The 21,541-nt window shown below is 44.7% G+C and overlaps 1 protein-coding gene across 1 annotated transcript; it reads left to right on the top strand.

The window, feature by feature from the left end:
• The first annotated feature begins 11,355 nt into the window (after nt 1–11,355).
• LOC141078253 (uncharacterized) lies at nt 11,356–20,374 on the top strand. The gene is made up of 2 exons (XM_073565076.1): nt 11,356–11,433; nt 19,056–20,374. Exon 2 carries the CDS (start codon nt 19,205–19,207, stop codon nt 20,030–20,032), a length of 828 nt encoding a protein of 275 aa, XP_073421177.1. The 5' UTR covers nt 11,356–11,433; nt 19,056–19,204; the 3' UTR covers nt 20,033–20,374.
• The last annotated feature ends 1,167 nt before the right edge of the window (nt 20,375–21,541 follow it).

The following is a 21,541-nucleotide window of genomic DNA, read 5'->3' as shown; positions in this document are numbered from 1 at the left end:
ATACTGTGTATAGGAGAGCATCATACAGTGTATAGGGGAGCATCATACAGTGTATAGGGGAGCATCATACTGTGTATAGGGGAGCATCATACTGTGTATAGGGGAGCATCATACAGTGTATAGGGGAGCATCATACAGTGTATAGGGGAGCATCATACTGTGTATAGGGGAGCATCATGCAATGTATAGGGGAGCATCATGCAGTGTATAGGGGAGCATCATACAGTGTATAGGGGAGCATCATACAGTGTATAGGGGAGCATCATGCTGTGTATAGGAGAGCATCATACAGTGTATAGGGGAGCATCATACAGTGTATAGGGGAGCATCATACAGTGTATAGGGGAGCATCATACTGTGTATAGGGGAGCATCATACAGTGTATAGGGGAGCATCATACAGTGTATAGGGGAGCATCATACAGTGTATAGGGGAGCATCATACTGTGTATAGGAGAGCATCATACAGTATATAGGGGAGCATCATACAGTGTATAGGGGAGCATCATACAGTGTATAGGGGAGAATCATACTGTGTATAGGGGAGCATCATACAGTGTATAGGGGAGCATCATACAGTGTATAGGGGAGCATCATATTGTGTATAGGGGAGCATCATACAGTGTATAGGGGAGCATCATACTGTGTATAGGGGAGCATCATACAGTGTATAGGGGAGCATCATACAGTGTATAGGGGAGCATCATATTGTGTATATGGGAGCATCATACAGTGTATAGGGGAGCATCATACTGTGTATAGGGGAGCATCATACAGTGTATAGGGGAGCATCATACAGTGTATAGGGGAGCATCATACTGTGTATAGGGGAGCATCATACAGTGTATAGGGGAGCATCATACAGTGTATAGGGGAGCATCATACTGTGTATAGGGGAGCATCATACTGTGTATAGGGGAGCATCATGCAGTGTATAGGGGAGCATCATGCAGTGTATAGGGGAGCATCATACTGTGTATAGGGGAGCATCATACAGTGTATAGGGGAGCATCATACAGTGTATAGGGGAGCATCATACTGTGTATAGGGGAGCATCATACAGTGTATAGGGGAGCATCATACTGTGTATAGGGGAGCATCATACAGTGTATAGGGGAGCATCATACTGTGTATAGGGGAGCATCATACTGTGTATAGGGGAGCATCATACAGTGTATAGGGGAGCATCATACTGTGTATAGGGGAGCATCATACTGTGTATAGGGGAGCATCATACAGTGTATAGGGGAGCATCATACAGTGTATAGGGGAGCATCATACAGTGTATAGGGGAGCATCATACTGTGTATAGGGGAGCATCATACAGCATATAGGGGAGCATCATACTGTGTATAGGAGAGCATCATACAGTGTGTAGGGGAGCATCATACTGTGTATAGGGGAGCATCATACAGTGTATAGGGGAGCATCATACTGTGTATAGGGGAGCATCATACAGTGTGTAGGGGAGCATCATACTGTGTATAGGGGAGCATCATACAGTGTATAGGGGAGCATCATACTGTGTATAGGGGAGCATCATACAGTGTATAGGGGAGCATCATACTGTGTATAGGGGAGCATCATACAGTGTATAGGGGAGCATCATACTGTGTATAGGGGAGCATCATACTGTGTATAGGGGAGCATCATACAGTGTATAGGGGAGCATCATACTGTGTATAGGGGAGCATCATACTGTGTATAGGGGAGCATCATACTGTGTATAGGGGAGCATCATACAGTGTATAGGGGAGCATCATACAGTGTATAGGGAGCATCATACAGTGTATATGGGAGCATCATACAGTGTATAGGGGAGCATCATACTGTGTATAGGAGAGCATCATACAGTATATAGGGGAGCATCATACAGTGTATAGGGGAGCATCATACAGTGTATAGGGGAGAATCATACTGTGTATAGGGGAGCATCATACAGTGTATAGGGGAGCATCATACTGTGTATAGGGGAGCATCATACAGTGTATAGGGGAGCATCATATTGTGTATAGGGGAGCATCATACAGTGTATAGGGGAGCATCATACTGTGTATAGGGGAGCATCATACAGTGTATAGGGGAGCATCATACAGTGTATAGGGGAGCATCATATTGTGTATATGGGAGCATCATACAGTGTATAGGGGAGCATCATACTGTGTATAGGGGAGCATCATACAGTGTATAGGGGAGCATCATACAGTGTATAGGGGAGCATCATACTGTGTATAGGGGAGCATCATACTGTGTATAGGGGAGCATCATGCAGTGTATGGGGGAGCATCATGCAGTGTATAGGGGAGCATCATACAGTGTATAGGGGAGCATCATACTGTGTATAGGGGAGCATCATACAGTGTATAGGGGAGCATCATACAGTGTATAGGGGAGCATCATACTGTGTATAGGGGAGCATCATACTGTGTATAGGGGAGCATCATGCAGTGTATGGGGGAGCATCATGCAGTGTATAGGGGAGCATCATACTGTGTATAGGGGAGCATCATACAGTGTATAGGGGAGCATCATACAGTGTATAGGGGAGCATCATACTGTGTATAGGGGAGCATCATACAGTGTATAGGGGAGCATCATACTGTGTATAGGGGAGCATCATACAGTGTATAGGGGAGCATCATACTGTGTATAGGGGAGCATCATACTGTGTATAGGGGAGCATCATACAGTGTATAGGGGAGCATCATACTGTGTATAGGGGAGCATCATACTGTGTATAGGGGAGCATCATACAGTGTATAGGGGAGCATCATACAGTGTATAGGGGAGCATCATACTGTGTATAGGGGAGCATCATACAGCGTATAGGGGAGCATCATACTGTGTATAGGGGAGCATCATACTGTGTATAGGGGAGCATCATACAGTGTATAGGGGAGCATCATACTGTGTATAGGGGAGCATCATACAGTGTGTAGGGGAGCATCATACTGTGTATAGGGGAGCATCATACAGTGTATAGGGGAGCATCATACTGTGTATAGGGGAGCATCATACAGTGTATAGGGGAGCATCATACTGTGTATAGGGGAGCATCATACAGTGTATAGGGGAGCATCATACTGTGTATAGGGGAGCATCATACTGTGTATAGGGGAGCATCATACAGTGTATTTGGGAGCATCATACAGTGTATAGGGGAGCATCATACAGTGTATAGGGGAGCATCATACAGTGTATAGGGGAGCATCATACAGTGTATAGGGGAGCATCATACAGTGTATAGGGGAGCATCATACTGTGTATAGGGGAGCATCATACAGTGTATAGGGGAGCATCATACTGTGTATAGGGGAGCATCATACAGTGTATAGGGGAGCATCATACAGTGTATAGGGGAGCATCATACAGTGTATAGGGGAGCATCATACAGTGTATAGGGGAGCATCATACTGTGTATAGGGGAGCATCATACTGTGTATAGGGGAGCATCATACAGTGTATAGGGGAGCATCATACAGTGTATAGGGGAGCATCATACTGTGTATAGGGGAGCATCATACAGCGTATAGGGGAGCATCATACTGTGTATAGGAGAGCATCATACAGTGTATAGGGGAGCATCATACTGTGTATAGGGGAGCATCATACAGTGTGTAGGGGAGCATCATACTGTGTATAGGGGAGCATCATACTGTGTATAGGGGAGCATCATACAGTGTATAGGGGAGCATCATACAGTGTATAGGGGAGCATCATACTGTGTATAGGGGAGCATCATACAGTGTATAGGGGAGCATCATACAGTGTATAGGGGAGCATCATACAGTGTATAGGGGAGCATCATACAGTGTGTAGGGGAGCATCATACTGTGTATAGGGGAGCATCATACTGTGTATAGGGGAGCATCATACAGTGTATAGGGGAGCATCATACAGTGTATAGGGGAGCATCATACTGTGTATAAGGGAGCATCATACAGTGTATAGGGGAGCATCATACAGTGTATAGGGGAGCATCATACTGTGTATAAGGGAGCATCATACAGTGTATAGGGGAGCATCATACAGTGTATAGGGGAGCATCATACTGTGTATAGGGGAGCATCATACAGTGTATAGGGGAGCATCATACAGTGTATAGGGGAGCATCATACAGTGTATAGGGGAGCATCATACAGTGTATAGGGGAGCTGTACAGTAGGAGACTCATGACATTATTAAATGTAAAGTGGGCACTTATTGTTATAGGGAACTCAGGTAACTCTGACTGTCAAAGGGGCACAAATGGCGCTATTACTTTCTAGGGGACAAAATATGGGCACTGTTTCCGAGAGTTGCTTTAGAATTTAGAGAGCACAGAGAACCACACAGCAGGTACAGTTAAAGGGACACATACAGCAGCAGCGGCTCAGCATTGGGGTATCAGCAGGGTAAGGAGTTTGTGCAGGTAGGGAGTAGTCCCATTGGTGACAGTGCTGAAAATATGAGACATGAAATGTATCTTTGTTGTAATCTCTGCAGATGAGTCCTGGCTGGAAGAAGTTGTCATGTTGGTCTGGGCCAGATGGAAAAGTGAACGATTCCATCAGAAAGAACGTCAGCTGTAAGTCACCATCTGTAGCTGTGCTGTGATCTCTTATACGGTATGTTGTGTAGGACAGGTATCTACCACTCACTATATGGCGGTAATATCAATATTGGTCTTTATTTAGAAATTATATTCAGCAACAGCGCCGTCCTCTGCTGAGGTTCTCCTCCACTATTACTGGGCGTCACCGAGTTGTAATCAAGGTTACCTGGTTGGGGGCTCACTCAGAAGTTTTGCCCCCCCTGAACCAAAACCCTAGCTACGTCTCTGCTCACTCATCTACTATGCTATAAATTCTCCACAAAATGATAAAAAAATTGAAGTATATGTTACAGTGGGAGGAGGATCTGGGGTTTGAACAGTCAATTGATGAATGGTATCGTAGCTATGACACCCTATCATGAGGTAGTCACCAGACTTCCCTTGTGGAGACCTCCTCAAAACTATTGCACAGAGTCTATTATGTACAGGAAAAAATTCACAGCATTTTTCCTAAAATCTCAGGAGACTGTTTTAGGGGCTGTGGAATATCTGGTGACATGAGACATATTTGATGGTCTTGTACGGTGGTTTCTGGGCTTTGGGAGAAGGTGAAGCGTCTGATAGCACAGATGTATGGTGGACCGGTTGTTCTGGAACCTTCTACCCTTTTACTGGGAACCAGGCCTTCTCGGCTTCCAGAAAGCTTTCAGAAGCTAGTAAACTACTTATGTATGGCCACTAAAATCCACATTGCGGCAAAGTGGAAGTCGCCCTCACTGTCAATATCTATGGTGAAAGAGAAGATGAACAACATTAGAATCATAGAATCGTAGAGTTGGAAGGGACCTCCTGGTCCAACCCCCTGCTCAAAGCAGGATTCGCTAAATCATCCCAGTCAGATGTCTGTCCAGCCTCTGTTTGAAGACTACCATTGAAGGAGAACTCACCACTTCTCGTGGCAGCCTGTTCCACTCATTGATCACTCTGTCAAAAAGTTTTTTCTAATATCTAATCAGTGTCTCCTCCCATTCAGTTTCATCCCATTGCTTCTAGTCTTTCCTTGTGCAAATGAGAATAAAGTTGATCCTTCTACAATGTGACAGCCCTTTAGATATTTGTAGACAGCTATTAAGTCTCCTCTCAGTCTTCTCTTTTGCAAACTAAACATTCCCAAATCCTGCAACCTTTCCTCATAAGACAGGGTTTGCAGACCGGTCACCATTCTGGTCGCTCTTTTCTGAACTTGCTCCAGTTTGTTGATGTCTTTTTTAAAATGTGGTGCCCAAAACTGGACACAATATTCCAGATGAGGTCTGACCAAAGAGGAATAGAGGGAAATAATGACTTCACGTGATCTAGACTGTATGCTTCTGTTAATACATCCTAGAATTGCATTTGCCTTTTTTGCTGCTGCATCACACTGTTGACTCATATTCAGTCTGTGATCTATTAGTATACCCAAGTCTTTTTCACATGTGCTGTTGCTTAGCCCTATTCCTCCCATTCTGTATATGCTTTTTTCATTTTTATTGCCCAGATGTAGTACTTTGCATTTTTCCCTGTTAAAAATGTTATTCTCATTTGTGGCCCCAGCTTTTCTTGTAGAATAAATCCCTTTCTCACACAGTCCTGTAGCTAGGAGGGATAGCTAATACTAGAGAAGAGAGAGAGAGGATTCAAAAAGATATAAATAAACTGGAGAAGTGGGCAGCAACAAACAGAATGGTTTTTAACAGGGAAAAATGCAAAGTACTACATCTGGGCAATAAAAATGAAAAAAGCATATACAGAATGGGAGGAATAGGGCTAAGCAACAGTACATGTGAAAAAGACTTAGGCATACTAATAGATCACAGACTGAATATGAGTCAACAGTGTTATGCAGCAGCAAAAAAGGCAAATGCAATTCTAGGATGTATTAACAGAAGCATACAGTCTAGATCACGTGAAGTCATTATTTCCCTCTACTCCTCTTTGGTCAGACCTCATCTGGAATATTGTGTCCAGTTTTGGGCACCACATTTTAAAAAAGACATCAACAAACTGGAGCAAGTTCAGAAAAGAGCAACCAGAATGGTGACCGGTCTGCAAACCCTGTCTTATGAGGAAAGGTTGCAGGATTTGGGAATGTTTAGTTTGCAAAAGAGAAGACTGAGAGGAGACTTAATAGCTGTCTACAAATATCTAAAGGGCTGTCACATTGTAGAAGGATCAACTTTATTCTCATTTGCACAAGGAAAGACTAGAAGCAATGGGATGAAACTGAATGGGAGGAGACACAGATTAGATATTAGAAAAAACTTTTTGACAGTTAGAGTGATCAATGAGTGGAACAAGCTGCCACGAGAAGTGGTGAGTTCTCCTTCAATGGAAGTCTTCAAACAGAGGCTGGACAGACATCTGACTGGGATGATTTAGCGAATCCTGCTTTGAGCAGGGGGTTGGACCAGATGGCCCAGGAGGTCCCTTCCAACTCTACGATTCTATGGTTCTATGATTCTATGACTTTGTTCTCACGTTTTGTAGGAGGGTTCGGCTGACTCCATCTTATGTTATCAGTATAAGTGCGAGAGATGAGAGACCGACGACTGCAGTTTTACCGTGTGTGTCCGGCGTCAGTTCTACAGTGTGAGAGATGCAGGGTCTGTGACCGAAGCTGGGGGTATACGGGTGTATACAGCATACACAGAGGGGTCTGTGACCGAAGCTGGGGGTATACGGGTGTATACAGCATACACAGAGGGGTCTGCGACCAAAGCTGGGGGTATACAGGTGTATACAGAGTACACAGGGATCTGTGACCGAAGCTGGGGGTATACGGGTGTATACAGCATACACAGAGGGGTCTATTATTATTATTTATTGTTATAGCACTATTTATTCCATGGAGCTTTACATGTAAGGAGGGGTGTACATAATAAAAACAAGTACAATAATGTTAAACAATACAAGTCATAACTGGTACAGGAGGAGAGAGGACCCTGCCCGCGAAGGCTCACAATCTACAAGGGATGGGTGATAATACAGTAGGCGAGGGTAGAGCTGATCATGGTCTATGACTGAAGCTGGGGGTATACTGGTGTATACAGCGTACACAGGGGGGTCTGTGACCAAAGCTGGGGGAATACAGGTGTATACAGCGTACACAGGGATCTGCGACCGAACCTGGGGGTATACGGGTGTATACAGTGAACACAGGGGGCTGTGACCGAATCTGGGGGTATACGGTGTATGCAGCGTACACAGAGGGGTCTGCGACCGAAGCTGGGGATATACGGGTGTATACAGCATACACAGAAGGGTCTATGACTGAAGCTGGGGGTATACGGGTGTATACAGCATACACAGGGGGGTCTGTGACCAAAGCTGGGGGTATACAGGTGTATATAACGTACACAGGGGTCTGTTACCGAAGCTGGGGATATACGGGTGTATACAGCATACACAGAGGGATCTATGACGGAAGCTGGGGGTATATGGGTGTATACAGCGTACACAGGGGTCTGCGACCGAACCTGGGGGTATACGGGTGTATACAGCATACACAGGGGTCTGCGACCAAAACTGGGGATATATACAGGTGCATACAGTGAACACAGGGGGCTGTGGCCGAATCTGGGGGTGTACGGTGTATACAGCGTACACAGAGGGGTTTGCAACCAAAGCTGGGGGTATACGGGTGTATACAGCATAAACACAGGGCTCTGAGACTGAAGCTGGGGGTATACGGGTGTATACAGTGTACACAGGGGTCTGCAACCAAAGCTGGGAGTATACGGGTGTATATAGTGTACACAGGGGTCTGCAACCAAAACTGGGGATATATACGGGTGCATACAGTGAACACAGGGGGCTGTGGCCGAATCTGGGGGTGTACGGTGTATACAGCGTACACAGAGGGGTTTGCAACCAAAGCTGGGGGTATACGGGTGTATACAGCATAAACACAGGGCTCTGAGACTGAAGCTGGGGGTATACGGGTGTATACAGTGTACACAGGGGTCTGCAACCAAAGCTGGGAGTATACGGGTGTATATAGTGTACACAGGGGTCTGCAACCGAAGCTGGGGGTATACGGGTGTATACAGCGTACACAGAGGTGTCTGCGACCAAACCTGGGGGTATACAGGTGTATACAGCGTACACAGAGGGGTTTGCAACCAAAGCTGGGGGTATACGGGTGTATACAGCATAAACACAGGGCTCTGAGACTGAAGCTGGGGGTATACAGGTGTATACACTGAACACAGGGGTCTGCGCCCAAAGATGGGGGAATATGGGTGCATACAGGGCACACTGAAGGGTCTGCGACCGAAGCTGGGGGTATACAGAGAACACAGAGGGGTCCACACAAACATGGCTCCGCTCCATACACCTTGTACACACACGGCTCTGCTCCGTACACCTCGTACACACACGGCTCCGCTCCGTACAGCTCGTACACACACGGCTCCACTCCGTACACCTCGTACACACACGGCTCCACTCCGTACACCTCGTACACACGCGGCTCCGCTCCGTACACCTCGTACACACACGGCTCCGCTCCGTACACCTCGTACACACACGGCTCCGCTCCGTACACCTCGTACACACGCGGCTCTGCTCCGTACACCTCGTACACACGCGGCTCCGCTCCGTACACCTCGTACACACACGGCTCCGCTCCGTACACCTCGTACACACACGGCTCCGCTCCGTACACCTCGTACACACACGGCTCAGCTCCGTACACCTCGTACACACACGGCTCCGCTCCGTACACCTCGTACACACGGCTCTGCTACATCCACCCTGTAAACCCCTCCTGACCCCACACAGAAACTTCCCCTCATCCAGCACCATGACAACCAGCACAGCAGAGTCCTGCACACACTGAGGCCCCTGATCATGTGACCCCCTGACTCCTCCCCTCCTGTGACCTCATCACAGGTCCTGTGCGCACAGAGCAGCTGTAGAAATCTCCGGCCTCGGGGGTCTCACCAGACTTCGCTCTTTTCTTGCAGGGGCCGCAGTGGATTTCATCCGGGATCCATAGAGCTGAATAGAGGAGCGATGTTCCTTCACTCTGATGGGAATTGATGGTGACGTTTGTCCAACGTCCACGTTACCGAGTAAATCCCCCCAGGACTGCAGCCGGTAAAGACCCCGATATCCACAGGTGTCCCCTCTAATTGGGGGAAAGGGATAGAAAAGCCTCTTATCCCGAGGGGAAACCCTGTACATGGAGACATCGGCCTCAGATCTCTCCTGTCCTGTTCTTCCAGAAAAGCCTCAAACTTCTGTGTGTGACTCAGAGCTGAGATCTAACGGGAGAGAAGATTCCAGTGCGGGGAAGACGGGAAACCTTCATATAGACGGCCGGTGGGGATGGAGGCAGTGACCGACTCTGGCCACATCTGTCTCTAGAGCCGCAGTAGAAGATGAAGATGTCGTCCTCATCATGAAGGAGTTATTTCTCATGTCGCGTGTAATGAATATCTCCTGCAGTATTGCTAATGCCGATTCCAGTGTCGGTAATGAGACGAGAATTAGCGTTATGGAAGATGAGTCTATGAGGAACGTGTTCAGCTGCCGACTCCGAGGAGGAAACTGCTTGTTGTCTGTGGCCTAAATATATAGGTTTTATTAGTAGATGTCAGGGGAGAAAACTAAACCCTGTAAGATAATAAATCTCCTCATATGTTTCCCCTATTATCTCCAGTAATTGTATTATTACACAGGATTCTTATGATGTTACATCGGATCATCTTCTTCTCATTCAGGTCTCTACAATATCGGATCCTCTCAGTGAAGATCTTCTACAGAAGAGAATTTTCCTGATTTACCCATCAAGGATGGATATGGACAGAGACAAGATGGCGGAGAGGATGTTACACCTCACCCTAGAGATCCTCTTCCGTCTCACTGGAGAGGTGAGAGATTCTGATGATGTCACATTACATCATTCTTATCTATGGGAATAACAGATGGACAGAACTGGAGAGGTGAGGACTCTGGAAATGTCTGTAGTGAGATTTATTAATGTGTCTCTCCATAACCAGGATTACACAGTGGTGAAGAAGACCTCTAGTGATCGCTGTCAGGACCCTGTGTCTGAGGGATGGGGAAGACCCCTGAGCCCAATCACGGGGCCTCCACCTCACCCCCTGATCCATGAGGACATCAATGAGCAGAAGATCCTAGAACTCATCTACAAGATGATGGAGCTGCTGACTGGAGAGGTGACACTGCTGGGAATGCTGGGACATTATACAGTAACACTATGAAGGGATCGGGGGATGACGGTATCATTGTATGTGTCAGGTTCCTATAAGGTGTCAGGATGTCGCTGTCTATTTCTCCATGGAGGAGTGGGAGTATTTAGAAAGACACAGAGATCTGTACAAGAACGTCATAATGGAGGTTCCCCAGCCCCTCACATCACCAGGTAATAGACAGGACTAAATACACGCAGCCTATAATTATCTGTATGTAGAGAATGAATTCAGTCCCTGTATGTGTTTCCTCCAGATCTATCCAGTAAGAGGACAACACCAGAGAGATGTCCCCATCCTCTTCTTCCACAGGACTGTAACCAAGAAGATCCCAGTGCTCCTCAGGATCATCAGGTAGATGGAGAGAAGGTGTCAGGAGATCTCCCCTATGATGTGTAGACGGCTGTGAAGGTCTTGTGCTCAGTCTTGTTTTTTCCACCAGTATTATGTGTTTTATACTTGTGTAATGAGAACGGTGGAGATGGCAGGATTAGAGCTGATCATAGATGGGACTTCTCCATCTGTCTGTGACTTTTACAATATTTGTTTCAGGGTGAAGATCTGACCCATATTAATACTACAGAGACATATGTGAGGGGTGATGAGTGGTGTAAAGAGGAGATTCCCACATATGACTACCCAGGTGAGTAGTAACCACTGAATGCAGAGAAGTCACAGATTCCTCTCAGTCACCGGCTGTGGCTGCTTTATCGGTGGTGTAGTCCGGCCGTATTACCATGATCACCATTTTGCCTCTAGACCACAACATTCTCCTCCACCCAAAACTGTTCAAATTTCTTTGGGCATTGAAAGCCCTTTTCTATAGAACTTAGAACCTGGAGGATCCATCCACCTCAAAATGCTGACCGTTACCTGCCCAGATCTGTAACTATAAAGCCAAATGACAGCGTACGTAGAATGTGCTGACAAGATAGAAAATCACTTGAAAAAAAAATTATGATGGGCCTGTAAGAGAAAGCGGAGGGTAATGATGCTGTTGGCTTCCTAGATCCCTGAGATCTTATCGGATGAATCTCCGTTCTCTCCCTTCTGTGCTGCTGAATGTCTCATGGTTCCTAGGGATGAGCGAGTATACTCGTTAGGATTTGGTACTCGCAGTACTCCAATCCTGGCGAGTATTTCACAACTCTCCGCTCTAAGCTGTGCGTGGCTGGTGGCTGTAATATACATTTATTCCCGCCTGCAGGAGATGTGTTGGCTCCAGTCCTGGTGTCATGGAGTCACTCCACGTCATAAATTACATTGTTTTTGATCCTAAGGAATTCAGATTACTGCAAAATCTCTCCTGAAATGGGGAGCAATATTATTTTCTCTAATCTTCTGCTCCGGATCCATAGTAGCTCCAATGGTCCACCATAAATGAGGGCAACTCTGGTTTACTGTTGTGTAATCTGTATTTGTAGTTTTCAATTAATGAGATTCTCGTGATCTGGGGTGGGGCTGTGGGCGGGGCTGTGGGCGGAGCTTTATGAGGTGTGCTGATTACATATTCCTCTGTATTGGCTTATGACAGGTCGCTGATCCCTCACTGACCTGCCCCCCATTATTACATAATGCATATAATAGCATTGATATTATTCGTGATAATGCCTATAATATTGTGGCTATTGTGAGGCTTAGAAAAAAAATTACATCCAGCAAAATGTCACCAGCGGTGCCTGTCCAGTAACCTCTATCTCTTACTTTGCTGGTTGTCACTATCTTCTCTGCTTTCCATATCCCAAGGATTGCCTTGCTCATCGCCCTTTAACACCCTCACATGGAATCTGACCTTACACTGGGACCATGGTGTTACCTGCTATTCTGTGGTGTTAGATGCCAAGAAGAATAGTCAGGTAGCTGGGTCAGAACCAGAAGGACAGAATACAGAATCAGAAGACACAAGAGTAGTCAGTAAGGGTGGTTTCACATTAGCGCTTTTTAAGCGCACGCAAGGCCGGGGGTAGCTCCGCCCCCGAGCCGGCTCTCTGCCCGGCGTGCCCGCCCCTTGCTTGTAGCGCCGCCTCCTAGCGCACAGCGGCGCCTGCGATCGGCGCACCCTATCTTTAGCATAGGGTGCGCAGATCGTGCGCAGGCCGTGCGCTAGTTGCGCTTTGACCTGCGCTGCGCACTTTTGACGGTGCGCCGTGCGCGCCAAAATCCGAAAAGTTTGATTTTGGCGCGCACGGCGCACCGTCAAAAGTGCGCAGCGCATGTCAAAGCGCAACTAGCGCACGGCCTGCGCACGATCTGCGCACCCTATGCTAAAGATAGGGTGCGCCGATCGCAGGCGCCGCTGTGCGCTAGGAGGCGGCGCTACAAGCAAGGGGCGGGCACGCCGGGCAGAGAGCCGGCTCGGGGGCGGAGCTACCCCCGGCCGTGCGTGCGCTTAAAAAGCGCTAATGTGAAACCACCCTAAACGGGCCACGGTCACAGCAGGAAACAAATACACAAGCCGCAAGCTGAGCACAGAGGACTGAACCAGAGGGGAACAGCGCTGTATCTGGCAGATTCCGGCCATGTGCTTTGCGCTTTAGTAGGGTGTGGTACTTTCCAATTGGCTGAAGTAGGGAGCAGATTACTCCAGCTGGACAGCAGGAACAGATCCCAGATGAGATTGGACACACCATATGCAGAAGCCCTAATATAACTAAATGACAGAAAAACAGAATAGTAGAAATCCCCATAAAGTGATTCCATGTTATAAACTAATTCACTGATGGTTATAATCTATACACACGTGGTCAAAATTGTTGGTACCCCTCGTTTAATGACAGAAAAACCCACAATGGTCACAGAAATAACTTGAATCTGACAAAAGTAATAATGAATAAAAAATCTATGAAAATGAACAAATGAAAGTCAGACATTGCTTTTCCACCATGCTTCCACAGAATTTAAAAAAAAATGAAACTCATGAAATAGGCCTGGACAGAAACGATGGAACCCCTGAAAATAATGTGACAAAAGGGACATGATAAATCCTGGTGTGTCCACTAATTATCATCACAGGTGTCTACAATCCTGGAATCAGTGAGTGGCCTGTATAGAGGCTACAGATCCTCACTGTGCTGTGTGGTGACATGGTGTGTATCACACTCAACATGGACCAGAGGAAGTGAAGGAAAGAGTTGTCTCAGGAGATTAGAAAGAAAATTATAGACAAACATGTTACAGGTAAAAGTTATAAGACCATCTCCAAGCAGCTTCATGTTCCTGTGACTACAGCTGCACATATTATTCAGAAATTTAAGCTCCATGGGACTGTAGCCAACCTCCCTGGACGTGGCCGCAGGAGGAAAATTCATGGCACATCAAAGAGATGAATAATATGAATGGTAACAAAAGAGCCCAGAAAAACTTCTAAACAAAAGGTGAACTTCAAGCTCAAGGAACATCAGTGTCAGATCCCACCATCACAAAAATTTTCCTTTAGACCTAATTTTTTTTTACTTTCGTAAGGGTAATAGGAGAAAATGGACTATACATTTTGTTTTGCAATTTCTCCTGAGCATGCCTATACCCCATATTTCGGGGAAATCTACTGTTTGGGCACACGGCAGGGCTCGGAAGGGAAGGCACGCCATTTGATTTTTTGAATGTAAAATATGCTGTAATAATTAGCAGTTGCCATGTCGCGTTTGGAGAGCCCCTGATCTGCCTAAACAGTGGAAACCCCCAATAAGTGACACCATTTTGGAGACTAGACAGCTTTAGGGAACTTATCCAGATGTGTATTGAGCACCTTGAATCCACAGGTGCTTCACAGAAGTTTATAACTTAGAGTCGTCGAAATAAAAAAAATAACATTTTTCACAAATAATTCATTTTTTGCCCCATATTTTGCATTTTGATAAGGGTAACAGGAGAAATTGCTCCATACAATTTGTTGTGTAATTTCTCCTGAGATCGCCTATACCCCACTTGTGGGAGAATACTACTGTTTGGGCGCATGGCAATGCTTGGAAGGGAAGAAGCGCCATATTGGAGAGCAGATTTTGCTGGAATTGTTTGTAGGTGACATGTCAAATTGTCAGAGCCCCAGACGTGTTTAAACAGTGAAAACCCCCAACACGTGACTCCATTTTTTAAACTAGACCCCCAAGGAGCTTATCTAGATGTGTGGTGGGCTCTTTGAACCCCCAAGTGCATCACAGAAGTTAATTACGTAGAAACGTGAAAATAAAAAATCATATTTTTTAAAAAAAAAAAAAAGATCTTTTCGCCCTCCATTTTTTATCCAAAGGGTAACAGGAGAAATTGGACCGCAAAAGTTGTTGTGCAATTTGCCCTGAGTATTCTGACACCCCATATGTGGGGGTAAACCACTGTTTGGGCGCATGGCAGAGCTCAGAAGGGAAGGAGTGCCATATTGGAGAGCAGATTTTGCTGGAATTGTTTGTGGGTGACATGTCACATTGTCAGAGCCCCTGAGATGCCAGATAAGCATAAGCCCCCAAAAGTGACTGCATTTTACCAAATACTTCCCTGAATGAATTCTTCTAGTGGTGCAGTGAGCATACTGACACCACAGCTGTTCCATAGGAAATTATACCATTGGGCGGTGAAGAAAAATAATTACATTTTTACCACTAAAATGTTGTTTTAACCCCATATTTTACATTGGAAAATATATAGATAGGTAAATGGTCACTACACCCAGAGATGAATTCACAGAGGGGGGTCGTTTCCAATTCCCAGAAGGGTGTCATTTCCAAAATGGGGTCACTTCAGGGGGGATTCTGCTGTTAATGCACTTTGGAGAGCCGCTAAGTGCCAGAACAACAGAATCCCCCCTGAAGTGACCCCATGTTGGAAATGACACCCCTCTGGGAATTCATCTATGGATATAGTGACCATTTTCACTACATGGATGATTTCCAGAAACTCATAGTAGAAGTTTCACAGCAAAAATGTCATTGTAGTGCCCAATATATTGTGCCCAGCTTGTGTCTCTGGAGACCTCCCCCCACCTACCCCCGGAAATTGTTACGTCAGCTCTACTCAAATGTGTCTGTCACTAAATAAACCAAATGCTTGAATGTCAAAACAGTTCAAAAACGTGGTTCTGTGTGGAAGATTGTAAAGCAGTCATGGAGGCATAAGGCTGGCAGAGATGGGCATTGTGGGTAATAATAGCGGGGATCATGCCTCATTCCTCTCTTGGAACATACACGACATCGTCTCTGGGGGTTCTTTCTTGTTTCAGTTGCTGGGATGAGTGCAATAAAATGTCGCTCAGTGAGTCTTCTCACATCTTCACATTCTAAAGGATTGGCGGGGACAAAATTTTCAAAAACAAGATTTTCAGTGACCTTTTCCTGATAATCAAGGAAAGTATCTGCATTTCCGGCTTTTTTGTATAACGTAAAAGAATTATATGTGGCCACCTGAAACAAATACATGACTAACTTTTTATACCAGATCTATGATTTTCTTGATACCTGGTATGGTTGTAGAACCTGATCTGCAAGGTCCACACCCCCATATATTTGTTGTAGTCAATGAATAAAAACAGGTTTTGGAGTAGTGGATCCCTGTTGGTCTGCAGTGGCCCTTGTGGCATCTGTGTGGATCGAGCTCAGGATAAAAATATTTTATTTATCCTTAATATTAAGGGCAAGCAGCTCTCCATTGTGTAAAGCCCCTGACTGCCCCTTTCGGAACTTTTTGCTGACCAATGATTGTGGAAACCCCTGATGGTTTTTGCGAATGGTCCCACAAGCCCCTATGTTATGTTCAACTAGAGGTATGCTGGTGTAGTAGTTGTCAACATACAGATTGGAGCCTTTTTGTAAAAATTGAGTTATCAGCTCCCAAACCTTTTTTCCAGATGTCCCCAGATAAGTAGGGCATCCTGGTGGGTGTAGTTGGCTATCTTTCCCCTCTTAAATGTGAAATGCTGATGTGCATATGGTTGAACTCTCGCACATTTTATAGAGCTTTATTCCGAACCTTGCCCTCTTAGAAGGAATAAATGGCTTGAGGTGCAGACTTCCTTTGAATTTTACAAGGGACTCATCAATGGAAATGTTTTCTGTTGGGGTGTAGAGCTTTAAGAACTTTTCTGTCAAGTCTTCGATGATGGGTCTGATTTTGAATAGTCAGTCATGTTCTGGGGCATTTCTGGGCAGGCATTGACTATTGTCGTTAAAATGCCAAAATCTCATGAGCATTTCATAACGGGTCCTAGGAAGAATGGCAGAAAACATAGGGGTGGCTTGAACAGGGCGGTTGGACCAATAGGACCGAATGCTCGTTTTTTAAAAAGCCCCATAGCGAATGTCAGTCCTAAAAATGTTTTCATTTCTAGGACATTAGTTTGTCCATAAATGTGACCTAGCATAATAGGATCGTGGATTCTGGCTGATGAATTGGGACACATATAAATTTGTAGGACAATATGCTCTAGCTATCTGTCAGAAAGAAATTAAAAAAATAATTGTTCCAAAATTTTCCACCTCCACATTTATACCAGGAATGGCATTAAAATTAGGGATGAATGGAGTAGCCGAATCCGAAGCCTCCCATCTGGGAAATGCTACATCAAGAGGCAAAGCCCCTTGGACATTGGTGTGCGCCAATTCACGAGCACTAGGGACAGCGCTAGTACTGGGCATTGTTCCCTGAGTTGGAGACATTTCTCCAGAAGCGCTATTTGTCCTTCTTGTTGTACTGGTCCTTGTGTGTGAGGATGGACCAGAATCACTGCTCATTTCTGAGCTATCACTGTCGCTGCTACTAAAGCCCTCGAAATCCACATCGCCATCTGACACTGCACTTGCTTCGCTGTCAGAACATAAAAGTGTATAAGCCTCCTCTGCACTATAATACTGACGGGCCATTTTATTTTATTTATTTTTTCCATAAATAGAAAACTATGACGTGACCAAATTATTGGGGAGACAATTGAGAAAAGCCTAATTCTTTAGCCTACCTCTAACTTTAGGATAAACCTTAAAATTAACCCTGACTTTAGCCCCAACACTAACCCTAACTATAGCACTAACCCTAACCTGCCTTATCTGTTTTTTTACTTTATAGCACAATCGCTGACTGACACAGCTGTTGGCAGCAGCTCTTGTAACACTGTTTCTCCTCTAATCTCTCACTGACAGGAGATCTGAGGAGAAACAGTGTTTTTATGAGGCAGATCGCCCGGGAAAGTTCGCTGCTACAACAAACTCTCCTAGTGATTTGTCTCATTGGCTAGTGTGAGGCTGACGTCATCAGGACCTGAACCAATCAGGTCTCGATGCGCACGGGGTCACAGCAAGCGTTGTGTGGTGGAATCCCCTCGTTATATGGTATGTGGGGGTCCCGATGAGCATAAAACCGCTGACCGTAGACAAACATTGGCATTGCACAAAGCCCTGCTAGCGCCGATGTCTATCTACCGTTGGAGGTCATGAAGCGGGTACGTTAAGGGTACCATAGTTTCTGTCCAGGCCTATTTCATTAGTTTTATTTTTTTTTTGAAATTCTGTGGAATCATGGTTGGAAAGCAATGTCTGACTTTCATTTGTTCATTTTCATAGATTTTTGATTTATTATTACTTTTGTCAGATTCAAGTTATTCCTGTGACCATTGTGTGTTTTTCTGTCAGTAAATGAGGGGTACCAGCAATTTTGACCACATGTGTAGGAGGAGTGAATATTTTGACTCCACAGCAACTTTCCGTAAATTAACACGCAGTGGATGTTGGAGAGTGAAAATTACACATTTGCCATTTTCTTACCCAGCACATAGTGCCCAGATTGTGCTCCAGGAGACACCGCAAATTAAGTGGGTTATTCTCACTATAATATTGCTAAATACAGGGATCCTAAATGTTGTTTGCACACACTGCAAGACTCCGAAGTGAGAGCGGATTTTGCTGGATTGGTTTATAGAAACCCTGTTGCTTTTCAACAGCCTTTGAGCCACTAATAGTGTGGGAACCTCTGTTTTTCCAATGACAGATGATGGACCTGAGTGGGGACTTGTTTTTGTGAGATGAGAATTGGTATTATTTTCACCTACATAACATTGATTGGTTTCTTTTTATTCGATATTTGGGAGGCAGAATGAACCAACAGTTGAACACCACACACTGCTGGTTCATCCAACAAGGTTTTCTATTAGACGGTGAACTGTCATTGTCTTGGTAAATAATTAAAGTTTTTTACATAGCTTGCCATTTTTATGGACAGTTTAAGTAGAAATATTCAAAAATATAAAACTCAAGGATATTTTATAAAAAAATTTTTTTCTTATCTTAGCAGATGACTGTACCAGGAGATCAGAGGGACAGCTGACATCTTCAATTTTTAAATCTGATGATCTTGAAATCCTACAACGAACAACTGAAGTGATTGCTATTACTCCAGATATATCATCATCCATTCACAGAAAAGATCTGTCATCTGATCCTATGAAACAGGTCCCATCTTCTGATTCATTACTGACTACTAAGGAAAATCAAAGTCACAAAAGAGGCATTAAAAAACAAACTGCTCCTAAAGCAAAGAAGTCATTTTCATGTTCAGAATGTGGGAAATGTTTTAACAAGAAATCACATTTTGTTACACACCAAAGAACTCACACAGGGGCGAAGCCTTTTTCATGTTCTGAATGTGGAAAATGTTTTAACTGGAAATCACAATTGGTTAATCACCATAGAACTCACACAGGGGAGAAGCCTTTTTACTGTTCAGAATGTGGGAAATGTTTTAACTCAAAATCACAATTGGTTAATCACCATAGAACTCACACAGGGGAGAAGCCTTTTTCATGTTCAGAATGTGGGAAATCTTTTAACACCAAATCACATTTTGTTACACACCAATTAACTCACACAGGAGAAAAGCCTTTTTGCTGTTCAGAATGTGGAAAATGTTTTAACCATAAAGGGAATCTTGTTACCCACCAGAGAATTCACACAGGAGAGAAGCTTTTTTCATGTTCAGAATGTGGGAAATCTTTTAACAACAAATCACATTTTGTTACACACCAATTAACTCACACAGGGGAGAAGCCTTTTTCCTGTTCAGAATGTGGAAAATGTTTTAACCATAACGGGAATCTTGTTAAACACCAAAAAACTCACACAGGGGAGAAGCCTTTTTTATGTTCAGAATGTGGAAAATGTTTTAACCATAACGGGAATCTTGTTAAACACCAAAAAACTCACAAAGGAGAGAAGCCTTTTTCATGCTCAGAATGTGGGAAATGTTTTAACCAGAAAGGGAATCTTGATTAACACCAAAGAACTCACACAGGAGAGAAGTCTTTTTGATGTTCAGAATGTGAGAAATGTTTTACTCAGAGTTCAAATCTTGTTACATGTGAGAGAATTCATACAGCAGAGAAGCCATATTCTTGCTCAGAATGTGGGAAATGTTTTAAATGGAAAAATAAATCTTGATTCAAAGAACCCACATAGGGGAGAAGACTTTTTCCTGTTCAGAATGTGGGAAATGTTTTAACCGGAGATCACTTCTTCTTTGACATCAAGTCACACAGGGGAGAAGCTTTTTTCATTTTCTTAATGTGGATAATATTTTACTTGGAAATCAACTGTTAATAAACATCAGAGGCATCACATAGGGGAGAAGGTTTTTTTATAATGTTGGAATAGTTTTAATCAAAATTGAATCTTCTTAAATAGGTTGTCTCTTGTCATTCCTCATGTTTGTTGACAAAAGGAAAAAAATAAACTTTATTACTTCCAAAAGTAAAACTATATTCCTAATTCACCCCCTGAAGGTTAGTCAATAGGTGACTAATAGAAAAAACATATATCCCACATCTCAGTATATAGGGTGAGGAGATGTATACACACTCACTCTCCAAGCCTCTCATTTCTACGACTCATCAGGAGACTATTTAATATTGACCTATATCCACGCCAGACTAGACAAAATAAAAACTAAAATCATGCATCATGTTATCTGATACAGTCAGAAAACTAGCCACATATCGGCAGATCCCAGACCTCAAACTATATACTGTGTAAGTTTATAAGCCACTCCAGTGTCAGGAATAGATAGTATGTGAAAATACAGTATAATTCTTGTGTTTTTCTCCTATAGGGACTGCCCTAGTTTGGGATTGTAACAGCTGTTAATTAGTAGTGCAGACAAATTGTCCTAGACCAGTGATGGCGAACCTATGGCATGCAGAGCCCTCTCTGCTGGCACGTGGTATCACCTCATCTGCAAGTGTCCTCGCTCCAGAGCTGCAGCTTCCTGCCTCACATGGCAGTCAGCGACGCGGCTGGATAACATCATCATTCAGCTCTGCAGCCGCTGTGCTAGTGAGGAAGCTTCCGGCGAGTGCGCGGAGAGGTGTGTGTGTGTAATGATGGGGGAGAGGGCAATGATGGGAGTGATGGAGAAGGCAATGATGGGGAGAAGGCAATGATGGGAGTGATGGAGAAGGCAATGATGGGGAGAGGGCAATGATGGCAGTGATGAAGAAGGCAATGATGGGTGTGATGGCAATGATGGGAGTGATGGAGAAGGCAATGATGGGGAGAGGGCAATGATGGGAGTGATGGAGAAGGCAATGATGGGAGTGATGGAGAAGGCAATGATGCGGGTGATGGGGAGAGTGCAATGATGGCAGTGATGAAGAAGGCAATGATGGGGGTGATGGCAATGATGGGAGTGATGGAGAAGGCAATGATGGGAGTGATGGAGAAGGTAATGATGGGGAGAAGGCAATGATGGGAGTGAAGGAAAAGGCAATGATGCGGGTGATGGGGAGA

This window comes from Dendrobates tinctorius, unplaced genomic scaffold (genome assembly GCF_039654945.1).
Source record: "Dendrobates tinctorius isolate UK_male_01 unplaced genomic scaffold, ASM3965494v1 ptg000532l, whole genome shotgun sequence".
Classification (NCBI taxonomy): Eukaryota; Metazoa; Chordata; class Amphibia; order Anura; family Dendrobatidae; genus Dendrobates; species Dendrobates tinctorius.
The sequence above is the reverse complement of the archived record's forward strand: the minus strand, read 5'-3'. Positions and strand labels throughout refer to the sequence as shown.

Coding starts and splice junctions, on each gene's coding strand:
- LOC141078253 (XM_073565076.1), top strand. CDS start 19,205: ATGAAACAGGTCCCATCTTCTGATTCATTACTGACTACTAAGGAAAAT.